Raw genomic sequence first — 12,481 nt, 5'->3', positions numbered from 1 at the left:
GCAGATGAAGGCACTGATATCTGAGAGTTGAGTGCCTTGCCCTTGGCCACATGGCTGGTTAATGGCTGGAATAGGGCCTCAGCCTAGTTCTCCTAGACTCCAAGCCCAGGGCTCATTCTGCCGTGCCCACAAAATGCCAATTTCTTAAGACGGGTCTTCCCTTGTGTTTGTGGGGATCTTTCAGAGTGTCTGAAACTGGCTTCTGGAATTGACAGGCTTCTGTCCCTAGGGACTCTCTGGCCTACAGCAGGGGTTGAGGATTGCATTTTGAAAAACATCTTGTTTGACAAAGAGAAGAGAGAATTTTCTTGGAGTGATCCCTTGGAGAACTGCCCCATGGCCAAGGGGTATGTGGGGGAGGAGGAGTGTGGAGAGGGCACCAGGGCAGAGGAGCCCACTTGGAATATAGCCGTGGCCTCCAACTAACCTTCTTCCATAGCTCCTAGATCTTGAGTTTGCTAACAGCTGCTGATCTTGCCCCTCCACTGCTCAACGACCTTCCATGGCTCCTGTGGCCTGCAGAACAAAACAAGCCTCTCGGTCTGACAGACACGCCCCTTCCCCCTCAGGCCCCCTCTCCTCCCCGGCTGGTCTGCACCACTTTGCTCCATTCCCTCTGCCCAGGGTATCCTGCCCTCACCTCACTTCATCCTCAGGCCACACCAAGCACCTCCTCCTCAGGGAAGCCTTCCCAGGCAGCTCCCTCGTCCAGCAAGATTGATAGTGTCTTCATTCGTGCTCCCAGAGCCCTTTGTTTATGCCTGAGATAAAACTAATGCCAACACCATAGTAATCGTACCCAGCTATTGAGTGCTAACAACCACGCCATGGCGTGGGTGCCATTATTATCTTCACTGTGTAAAGCAGAAAATGGAGACACTGAGTGGGTAGGACACTTGTCCAAGGCCATACAGCTATTTAGAAGCAGAGGTGGTACACACACGTGGGCCTTTTTCAGGTCTTTTGGAGTCTCGAGTCCTGGGCTGGGTGTCCTGCTGCTTGCTGGTTCTGGGCACCTGACACGCTAGGAAATAGTTAGCTGAATTCTCTCCTGTCTCCCCCTGTTTGAATGGTCGTTCCTTGTGGGTAGGGCCTGTTCGCCCTCTCACCCCCCGTAGTAGATTCTGAATATTAATAAATAGTAGTTGATGAAAGCTCAGCATAGGAGTGGAATTTACGTTATTTAAAAGTGAGTTCAACAAAGGAAGGTGTGGGAGCCACCTGCTTCCAGCCCACACAGCACCCCTAACCCTTCTAGTGGGACCACACAGGTTCCTGTGGGGGGAGCTGGGAAAAGTGCAAGGCCCCACGCCCATAGCTTTACCATAGGCCTAAGCCTTGGGCCCCGGTGGTGTGCCCTGCCCCTACACTCCCTCCGAAGCCTAGAGGTCAAAGGCCTTGGCCTCCCATTTGGCCTGGGGACTTTGGCAGAGTGGCTCCTCCAGCCTTGCAGAGCTGTGCTCCTTAGGCTGGGGGAGGAAGGGGCAGGACCTTGGGTCTGCAGATGGTCCAGATTGGAGCTCAGGGGTGCCGTGGGCCCTGAGGTTGACAGTGAGCTTGGTGCAGGAACTTCCGGGGGCCTGAGGCTCCACACTTGGTACAGGAGGATGCTTAATTGGCCTGGCAGGTGGACAGGTTCCCCGCCCCCCCAGCCCCGCCTTTCCCCACAGTGAGGAGGCTCGGGAAGTTAGGAAGGGAGAGGTGAGGATTCTAGCTGCCCCAGGTGAGGGAGGGTGCAGGAGGGAGCCCTGCTGAGAGCTGGGCGTGACCACTGGGTCCTCCTCCGTGAGGCCCCATGGGCCAAGCAAGAGAAAGGTGGAAAGGAAGGGAGGCAGAAGCTAAAACCACAGGAACCAGGATCAAACAGATAGCATCAACTCTTAATTACCATGATCACTGGCACCGAAAGCCCACGCAGGCTCCTCTGTAAATAAACAGCGCCTCCGTGACTTTAGGATGCGCCCAGCACACACACATGGATGTGCAGTGTGCGTGTGATCCGTGCCAGTCTCCCCCAACTTGCTCCCCGCCCAAGACAATTTTTGGTCAAAGTTTTGCCTTCCTTACCCTTGGTTGGGCTAATGTTTACAACCCCAGTGAGGAAGGCAGGGGAGGAGGCCTAACCCGCATTTACAGAGGAGGAAACTGAGTGCTTCTGCGACTTGCCCACAGCCACGCAGCTAGCAAGAGGCAGGGTTTGGACACAAGCCTGGGAGTTTCCTTCCAGGGCAGCTCTTGTCTTTGTGAGGGGTGTCAAGGTTTCCACTCCTAAAGTATATGGCCCCTCAGCACTCAGGATGGAAGCCACCAGGTAGACCCCAAGAGCTTCTGGGACATTACAAACTATGCAGATAGGCCGGACGGTGTGCTCAGGGGCGGAGGGGTGGGGAAGGCAGAGGTATGCAGAGACCAGTGGGTGGGCTTGCAGCCCAAGGAAAGCTGAGCTAAATGGGGCAACAGCTGGTCAGACGGTTCCAGAAGTTCCCCTTGACTACACATGTGGCTGTCTGAGTCTTGGCCACCACTTAAGAGGGTCTGTTAGTGCCCATGAGGCAGATGTTTTCAGAGGGACTGTAGGATCTAATAATAACCCTTGAGGCAAATTTTGCTGGAGTTATGGCTCAGATTATGTGGGGCAGGGGCGGGGGTGGGAGTGGGGAATGGAAGAATGTTGGGCAGGAAGGCCATGCAGAAGCAGTGGCCCGTTTAGAAGGATTTGATGGACTTGGTAAAGTCTGGCTGAGCTAAGAGACACATTTGGCCTCTCCCTTTGAGGGTGTCATGTTTGGAGGATGGCACAGATCCCATAGGCCCATACAGGGTCCATGCAAGAGAGACCAAGAGAGAGACACCAACCAGTGCAATTTCCCCCGTTTACAGATGAGAAAACTGAGGCACAGAAAGGGAAAGGGACTTCCCAAGTTCACCTGACAAGGCAGAGCTGAGAGTAGAACCTGGGTTTGCAGCTCCCAGAGTTAGGGCCAGATGGAAGGGTAGGATGGTTGTTCTGCGGGGTGCTGGGCTGAGGGAGGGTGTCTGGCCCTGGCCACTGAGGGTCTGACCTGTGCGTGTCCTCCCCAGGGGCGCCCACCCGCGATGTCCTGCTGGTCTCTGCCATCATCACCGTCAGCCTTAGCGTCACTGTCGTCCTCTGCGGCCTCTGCCACTGGTGTCAGCGCAAACTGGTGAGGCTCTTGAGGGCCCTGGGGGACGGGGCCTGGCCCTGCACCCTGCCCCCCGACAATTACAGTCTGGTGAATTCTCTCTGGTGTGCATGCAGATGATCCACCTGCCCACACAGGCGCACTTCCGTGGAAATTCAGACTGTAGGCACACAGACCCTGCATTTGCCTGGGTCCTGGCTGAGCCACTCACCTAGGGGACAGATTCGGGGATCATAGGCATTCGCTCACTCGCAACTACACACACACACACACACACACCACATGCACACACACACACACCACATGCACACACACACACACACACACCCCACATGCACGCACATGCCCTACCTCCAGCGTAAGATCTGCAGGCACACGGGCGCAGGCTGAGAACCCGGCCCCCTCCACCCGGCGCCGCGTCCCCTCTCCACCGCCCCTGCCCCGATGGGCGTGGCCGGGCCAGTTCTGGCCAATGAGGAGGCACCGCCCGCCACGCCCCCAGCCGCCCTCACATTCATCCTGCTTCTCCGGGTTTGTACAAGCACAAACGGCTTCTTTTCATTTTTAACGAGGGCTGGGGAATTAACGAGCAGGATTAGACCATCAATAAGTAACGAGACCTTCAGGAGGGACATTCATCACTCGAGGGCGAAGGCGCAGGGAGGGGGAGGCGGGCCCAGCCGCCTGCCCCGCCTGCCCCGCCTGCCCCGCCCGCCCGCTGCCTGCAGCTCCCCTGGGGCCACCCGCGCTCGGCAAGACCCCCATCTCCTTCCCGCATCCAGCGTCCCGCCCGCTAGCCCAGAGGCGTGATGGGACTTTGGGGGATGTAGGGGACACCCCCGATGATGGGCCCGGAGGTTTCGGAGGTGCGGGGAGGCCTTTGCTGGGATCAGGCAAGAAAAGTCACTGGCAGGCATCCTCCATCCCCCCGGGGTTGGGGACAGCATGCCACATCTGGGGACCCCATTCTCTCCCTGCCCAGCCACAGAGGGGCCATAAGGACAAGGGGTGAGGGCCGTGGCCGGGAGTGGGTGGAGGCTTCATGCCCCACTCCTCTGGAAGAGGAAAAGGGGCAGACACCCCTAGGAGAGGGTTTTGGGGTGGTGTGAGGGACCTGTGGAAAAGACCCAAGATGCCTGTAACCCAGCATGCCTCCTTCAAGGAAGGTAGACTCGGGGGTTGGGAGCAGCCTCCCCATCCTGGGCGTTGAGCTAAAGGCAGCTCCCACTCCTCTAAAGGCAGCCATAGGGAAGACCAGCCCTGCTCCACCGCGCGTGAGTGTGTGTGTGACCTGGCCCTGGCCCTGCCTGCAGGTGTGTGGGACCAGGCTGGCTCCCTTACGTTGTTCACAGGTAACCCTGTGTCTGCGACTGTCTCAGAATTTCAGGGGAGGTGGTGGAGGGGGCTTAGCCATGCACCGTGGTGCGTGAGCGTCCTCAGAGGCTGTGGGAGTGGCTGCGTGTACACTGCAGCCCTGTGCCTGTTGTTGCAGGGCCCGTTCGGCTGTCCTGCTGTCTGTATTTGGAGGCAGGGCAAGAAGGTTGTGTGAGCAGGCACTGCTGGCGACCTCGTGAGTGTGTGCACGTGCGATGTCTTTGTGCCGAGTGTGTTGACTTTGGTGGTACTGGTGCAGGGTGTGTGTGTCTTTTTACCCCTGATCGTTTCATTGGATCCCGTGTGAGCTGATGCTGATGCCGCCCCACTGTCCTGGCCTCCTTTGCGTGCGTGCTGCAGTCACCTGTGTGCATCACTCTCTGCGTGTGCGTGTGTATGTGGTGAGAGGTTCCTTCCAGGACCAGGGTACAGCTGGCCCCTACCCCGCCTCCACTCCCCTCCAACTGGGGGCAGGGCCTGCGGAGAGGAGCTCAAAGATGACAGCTTTTGTAACTGGGGGGCTGTCAGAGCAGGAAGTACCTTGGGAGCCGAGAGATGCAGAACCAGCCTCTTCCCTGGTCCCAGCTCCTACCCTCAACCCCCAGCCAGGACGCCCCCCCGCCCCCCCACCGCAAGGGTCCAGACCAATCTGCCCCTCTGGACTTGCTCTTGATAGAACATTTCTTTCCCCAGGCACTTAAACCCTGCCACCCCCTCTCCCTGGCCCCATGGGTTCCAGACGCCAGGGAGCTTTTTGCCCAGGGTGTCTCCTTGCTCCTTCCTGGAAGGGACTTTAAAATGCCACACACGCCCCCATGGTTGCTGGGCTCTCCTTGCCTGCCTGTCCCCTCAGCAGTGGTGACGTGATACGCTGGCAGTCCAGATCCCATTTCCAAACATTAATAACTTCCTTAATCTCCAGCTGGCTTTTTCCGGATCAGCCTGCCACCCCCGCCCTGACAAGCAGGCTGGTAGTATTGGGCTCCTCTGGAGCTGCCTAATGTCACCTGGACCCTGCCTGGGTTTCCCATTAACTTGGGTTGTCCCCCTGCCCTCCACATCAAGTCCTGGCCTGGTCCCTGTCCCCACAGCACCCCAGTTCCTGCTGCACAATGATAGGCGCAGCCAGAGGGGGAGGTTCTCTAAGCTGTGTAAGGAAGAGGGGCAGGCAGAAGCTCCCAGAATGCCCCGATGAAGCCGGGGAGGCTGACCCAGCCCCGCCTGGCCTTGGGGAAGGGGCAGCTGGCCAACCTTAGGAGAGGGTGCTGACTAGAAAGGAGGAGGAGAGGGCAGGCCGGCACTGGGGATGCCCTCGGCAGGGCCCACCTTGCACCCCACTGCCTGAGTGCTGGAGAATAGTGGGGCCTGGACTCCTGCCTGCGGGTCCTGCCAGAGGGAGCCCTTGGCCACCGTGGAGTGGCTCCGCGGGTCTGCCCTGATCTTCCCGATCGGAACTGGGAAAAGTGTTTGAGATTTGAACTTCTCGGTAGCAATGGGAGGGGTCAGAGACAGAGCTGAGAGTGGGCAGCTTTCATGACCCAGAGGGTGCAGCATCTCTGTATCTTAACGCTTAAAGTTCTAGCTGGGAGGCAGCAGCAGGGCCCCAGACCCCAGGGTGAGCAGGGCATAGAAGGGGCACTTCCGGTTGACTTTTGAGAACTCTCTGGTACCAGGTTGCATACCATTTCAGAAATGAGGAAGGAGAGGCCAGAGAGGGGAAGGGACTTGGCCAGGGTGACACAGGACATGTAGTATTGCTGAACCAAGACCCAGGTGCCCCTGAGACGTAGGGGCCCCCACCCGCACCTTCCTGGGAGCTCCGCTGGCGATCTTCCTAGACAGCTCCCGTGCCCAGGACGGGGCTGCAGCTGGCAGGAGCGTCGGGGAGCATGGCCGTGGCGGCTCTTATTTTGCTGTAAGGACGATGGTATAATTGACTGTTGTGGCTGTGGTGTTGGCGCACATGACAGGATGTTCGGGAGGCATTCAGGAGCGTGTGTGTGCACGTGTGTGTGTTCCTGCTCACTGGGAGAGTGGGCTGGGGGCAGTCCCCGCCCCTGCACAGCCGCTAGCCCCCATGGCCTGCATCAGCCCTGGGCCTGGCCCAGGCCGGTGGCCCATGGGTGCGCGTGAGGACACTTGGTGGCAGCCAGGAATGTTAATGGGGCTGGGCTCCGCATGAGCTATATTTAGAAACCCAAACTGAGAAGGTGAATGGTGCTCACCTTCCCAGCAGCCGGCCCAGTTGCTGCTGCAGCCACGGCCCTTCCTCTAGTTGGAGGACTGGGAGTGCCCACCCCCTGCCCTTCCCCCCTCGCCCCCCTCCTGCTGGTGTGAGGGACTCCGGGGGGCTGTCCAGGGACCCACACTGCCCCAACCTGCCTCAGAGTCCCCACCGCTCTTCCTGAGACTGCCTTCTCAAAAAGGCCCTGCCCCCTACCTCACTGGCACAAGGCACAAGGACCCCCAGGGTGCCCCCAGACAGTGATGGACACAGCCCCAGGCAGGAATGGGCACGAGGCCTTCTCCCCGCCCCCGCTGCTCACATCACTGGCCACTGCCAACCTTGCCCTGCAGGATGCCACCCCCACCATCTGGGGGTGGTGACGTGGACAGTGTGACGTGGCTAGGCGCCTGAGAGCCGTCTGTCCGTGGCAGAGGGAACTGTGTTTCTGGGAGCCAGGCCAGAGCCCCAGGAGATAGGCAGAGAGGAGGGACCTCATCCCTGGAGGTCGGGGACAGGGTGCAGATCGAGGGGGCGGGGCAGGTCCCAGAGCCTGGTGGGGTCCAGGAGCTGCCGACCGAAAACAGGCATCGATGGGTCTTGTTGCCAAGGCTGGACCCCTGTCTACTCCCTCTATCCTGGGGTCCTTGTTCTGGGGGTGGCTGGGGAGGGTACAGCCCTGTCCCCTAGCAGTAACCCTGGTGCTGTTTCCACAGGGCAAACGCTACAAGAATTCCTTGGAGACGGTGGGCACACCAGACTCGGGGCGTGGGCGCAGTGAGAAGAAGGCCATCAAGTAGGTGCCAGGCTGCCAGTTGGGGTGGGGACACACAGGCAGCCCAGGTGGGAGGAGCCCCTTCTCCCCCGCCCCCACAGACATGGCCACACACACTCTCATTTTCCTCCTGCACCCTCATGCTGTGCTCGCTGCCCCCCAACACACTCCCAACACCTCAGGTTAGCTCGGGGCCCCCCTTTTCTGCCTGTGCCCCAGACCCTCATGGCGTCCCAGAGCCCCTCCTTCTGGCTGCTCTCACCCCAGCTCCCTCCAACCAGTCCTCACCCTCCTCGGCTCCCGGGGACCCAGGTCTTCTCTGGCCCCTGTTTCTAGGCTAGGGACTCCCTCCCAGCGGGCCCAGGTTCTTTTCCCAGATCCCGCTGATGTTTTGAGGGCGACCTGGAAGGGAGAGGCAGAAAAACCTTGGGGACCCCAGCTGGCCCCGGTGTTGGGTCACTCGGGAGGCAGAGCGCTGGGGATAGTGCTCCCCTCCCCTGTCACCCTCGGCCCTCTCCACATGTCTTGCTGCCTTTGAGGTGCCCAGGTTCCCACATTTTGCAGTGAGAGCCCTTTTCAAATGGCAGGTCTGCCTTCCCCCTGCAGCCCACCTTGGGGGACACCAGGAGAAGCCCCCTGCCCACCTGGCTGGGGACTCAGGGGACCCAGGCTCTGGGAGCAGAGGCTCCCTCTGGAGGGCTCTGTGCCCACTGGCCAGTGGCCCCTGCCCCTTCCTCTCTACTGAGCCCAAGTTTCACTGGAGGCTGCAGGCCAAGTCCCGGATAGGTGGCTGCCATCTCAGCAGGCCAGGCCGGCCTGCAGCCAAGGGCCAGGCACAGAAGCCCAGCCCCCGCTCAGCTCAAGGCCCAGCTGCCCTCCCCCCACCCTCCCCTCTGCCCCCTCCCCTGTGCTGTCTTTCTGTCTTTCTTTGTCTTTTGCCTTCCTTCCCTTCCTCTCTTCCCACCTTCCCTTCACCCCCACCCCCACTCCTGAGACTCCCTCCCTGCCCCTCCTTGGCCCCCCCTTTTTTCCATCTTTACGCTGACCCATTTTGGGCCTTCACAGAAGCTTCGGGTATGTGTCTGCGGTGGGGGTGAGTGGAGGGGTGGGCCGGCGAGGCTGGGGGTGGGCAGGAGGCTGGGGAGGAGGCTGCAGGGAGCCTTTGAAGCTGGGTTGGCTTGCACACTCTCCAGTCTTCAAAGCCAAGAGCTGGCAGGTCTCAGCGGCTGGTGCCCGGCGCAGGCCCCAGGCTTTCTGGAGGCAAGAGGGACCACATGGGGAGCCCAGCACCCACCGCCTCCAGGCCAGGCCAATTACAGCCACGGGCCAGGGCAGGGGCCCCGTCTGCCAGGTGACCATACCCTTCCTGGATAGGGGTGCGTGTGGCAGGGCCAGGAGTCCTGGAAAGAGCCCACGAGAGGAGACAGGATTCCCAACCAGGGGGGAGGGCGGGCAGCGGGCTCTGCCAGGCTGGGACCAGTGCCCACGAGGGCTCTCAGAGACAAAGTGAGGCAGCCGTGGTCCAGCTCTGCCCCCGACCCTGCTGAGCGGTCAGACCCTCTGCCACGGGTGAAGGGAGCCTCCATGCATATTTACGTGGAGCCAGGCCTTTGCCTCTTGCCAGAGAAGAGCCTACTTCCCACACAGCTCCCTGTGGCGAGGGCCTCCTCCAAAGGGATCATCTTGTCAAGGATTCTGGGAAGCTGGGTCCTTTAGCAGTGCTTCTCAAACTGTGTTCCTCAGAGCACTTGTGTCCCATAAATGATTCCATGGATCAAGAGTCCCAAGGGTCCCATGGCCAACTAAGCTTGGGGAACACTGCATGCTGTATTTCCCTTTCGGCAGTACTGACATTCCTTGGCACATTAAAGGCTCTGAGAAGTCCTGCAGTAAAGAAACCAGTGTTTCCCAGACTTCTTTATTTAAAGATCCTTTTTTCCAGTACCACAGTGGAAACCTGAGGGGCCCTGGAGCTCCTTGGAACACAGGGTGGGAGACCAGCCTGGCAGTGAAGACTCTGGATAGATATTTTATCTAGGACCTAGGGTTGGATGGCCCTGGGGTTTGGAGATATGGAGGGCGCAGGCGAGGGAGGCTTCCTACCTGCTCCATCTCTATTACACCTGACACAGAGAGGCCCCATCTATACCCTTGTGCGATGCCCTGCTAGAGATGGGGGAGGGAAGGGAGACCAAAGGATGTCCTTGGTGGGAATGGGGTCTTTTGTCAAGGGAACCTGGGTCTGTCCTGACTCCCTCAGCCCCAGCCCCCAGTGCCCCCGTGAGCTGGCTCAAGGCTTTGGCTTTGAACTCTGTGCACAGAGTCCCCTGTGAGGCATTTCCAAGGTGTTTGCTGCACAACAAACGGAGATTGTCTATACCAGGGAGACCCAAGGCCACCATCTCTGGGTTTGTGGTGGCAGCTCAGCTTCTCTCTCTCCTTTGTGCCTGAGTCTGGTTGAGAACTAAGGTCAAGGTCAAACTCTCCGGGGGGCATAAAGCAGGTCCCCCAAAAACATGTTTGCTTGATCCTGGGCGGGGGGGGGCATGCCTCCCCACAGCACCCTCCCCCGCAGCACCCTCACCTTGGCCTTGAGCGGCTGCGCAGCCTCCGCATACTCCAGGCCAACACTCCTTCCAGAGCCCCTTCTCCGAAAAATAGTCCCGTGGCTTGGGCATAGCTCCCTTCCAGAATAGTCCTTTGGCTGGGAGTAGCCTCTCTTCTCCCTGCCCTCCCAGGCCTGCTCCTTGGGGCCCCAGTAGGCCGACAAGCTGGCAGAGCCCCTTGCCCTGGGCTCCTGGGGTTTCCAGGTCCTGCCTCTACCTGCGGAGGCTTCTGCCGCCCACCCCATGTGAAAGTCTCTGTATTCTCTGTGCTTTTAACACATCTGCTCCTTTGGTGCGACATGTCATGGAGCAGGAGGGGCTGGGGAGACCAGGGTGAGGGTCCCTCCCAGAACCAGCAGCTCCTCCTTGGAAAGGGCTGGGGCCCAGGGAGCGGCTGCCCAAGCAGGCCGGCCACGTTCATGCCAAGGGCCTGAGGCTGGATGTGCTCCATCGGCCCCCCTAGAGAAGGGGTTCCCTCCACATAGGCCCCAGGACAAAAGACCTAAAGGGCCCCTGGTGACTTTGGTGATGTCCTAATAAGCAAAGTCAGAGGCCTGGGATGCTACCTTTTTCTGGGTGGTGACCCTGCCACCCCATTTGCAGTGAACAGAGATGGTCTCCAGCTCAGCTGAGATCTCCCAATCTCATGTTAAGGCTGCATCCAGGCCCACTGGAGCAGGAGAGCATGCAGAGGTGGCCGGGGTCAACTCAGGCCAAGGGAAGGAGGAGACGGGCCGAGAGCTGGGCCTGCCCCGGGAGTGGCTCAGTAGAGAGAAGACAGAAGAGGGGAGAACCGTGGGTCTTCCAGAACTAGGGCTTCTACCCCGCCGTGAGCTGATGGCGTAGCAGTTACAGCCAGTCTCCTCCTTTGACAGGCAGGGAAACTGAGGCCAGGAGAGGTAGCAAGTTGGCAGCAGGGTTTGATCTACCTTTCAGCTCCCTCTAGCCAGAAACCAGCACCCTCTCCTTCCCCCAGCCCCGCCCCGCCCCGACCTCACCCAAGGCCTTGTCCCCAGCCCCTGTCCCCTCTGCCCCGCTCTCTCATCACCTTTCTCTCTCCCACCAGCTTCCCGGGTGCGAGGCTCCGGTCCACCGCCTGCAGCTCGCCTCCTTTCTGTGCGGCTCCCCTGGCCCTCGAGCGGGTGTGTGCGTGTGTGAGCGTGCCCGCGTGTGTGCACGCGTGCGCCAGGCGCACGCAGGCTGTGCAGTGCCCCTGCCTTTCTTCCTCCCGCAGGAGCAGACTCTCGAAGCCCTGCCCTCTGTGTGCCCGGCCCCGGGGTCCCGGTCCCTTCTGCCCCCGCAGGACTTGCAGTTCTTGTTTCTTCTTGTATCTCCCTGTTTTCTCCCCTCTCTCTCTGCCCCTCCAGTGATCTAGACAGAGACTTTTGGAATAACAATGAGAGCACAGTGCAGCAGAAATGGAGCTCCTACCCTCCCAAGGAGTTTATTCTAAACATATCACCCTACGCCCCTTATGGCGACCCACGACTGTCCCTCAAGTGAGTGACTTTACCTGGTTTGATCATATGTACCGAGTATCCGCGCACACCCCCTCCCCTCCTCCACCCTACCTGCCTCCTGGCCCCCTCACCCCCTCTCTCCTCCTGCTCCTGTCCCTGACTTCCCCACCCATCCACCCCATGGGCAGGCTGGCCATGGAGACGAGCAACCCCTCCTGCCCCCTCGCCTGCCTGCCCACCCCGTCCCCTCCCCCAGGGCCAGCCACGCAGGAGAGTCCCCTCCGCAGCCACCAGCCACGCCTGGCCCCCCGTCCCGGGCCCCAGCCCACCCTCTGCAGTCAGGATGGGGTTGCCCGTTTGGTCCCTCCCTCCCGGTTGTGGCTCGCCTTTTCCTCCCCGCTGTGTGCTGCTGCCGTGGCTGCTCGGTGGTCGGTGGTCGGTGGTCGGTGGTCCGTGGCGGTGGTGGCGGTGATGGTGGTGGTGGTGGTGATGAACTCTGACTAACACGGCTTTCTCTTTCTCCCTGCCTTGGGGCCTCCTGGCCTGGACAGCCCGCACTTCCTCCGTCGTTAACCCTTCGTTGTCCTGTGGGATAGAGTCGGAGGTGGCTGCCCTCCCCCCACCCCCGCCGCCCCTGCCCCAGGCGGTGGGGAGGGGCCCCCCCTCCGTTGTCGTGGTGCGTTGTTCTCCGACCCCCAGCCCGCCCGGTCCCCCTCTCTCCTCTCTGCAGGCTCCGCTGTTAACCCATTTGCAGTGCTGATGTCTCTCTCTCTCTCTCTGTCTGTCTCTTGTCCGTCTGTCTCTCTCCTCCTCCTCTCTCACTGTCTCTTTCTTCCTTTTATCTGTCATTGTTCTTTCTCCTCTCCCACCCCCCACCC

The 12,481-nt window shown here is 60.2% G+C and overlaps 1 protein-coding gene across 1 annotated transcript in view; it reads left to right on the top strand.

Moving 5' to 3' along the window:
* The window catches only part of SYT7 (synaptotagmin VII), a 66,449-nt gene that overhangs the window by 28,100 nt on the left and 25,868 nt on the right, over window positions 1-12,481 (top strand). The window contains exons 3-4 of the mRNA XM_012662695.1: window positions 3,055-3,185; window positions 7,479-7,558. Of these exons, the coding sequence (XP_012518149.1) occupies window positions 3,055-3,185; window positions 7,479-7,558 (211 nt within the window). The remainder of the gene's footprint in view (window positions 1-3,054; window positions 3,186-7,478; window positions 7,559-12,481) is intronic.

Source organism: Propithecus coquereli, unplaced genomic scaffold, assembly GCF_000956105.1.
Source record: "Propithecus coquereli isolate 6110/MARCELLA unplaced genomic scaffold, Pcoq_1.0 Scaffold775, whole genome shotgun sequence".
In the NCBI taxonomy this organism is placed as follows: Eukaryota; Metazoa; Chordata; class Mammalia; order Primates; family Indriidae; genus Propithecus; species Propithecus coquereli.
Note: the sequence above shows the minus strand (reverse complement) of the source record. Positions and strands in the feature narration are given on the sequence as shown.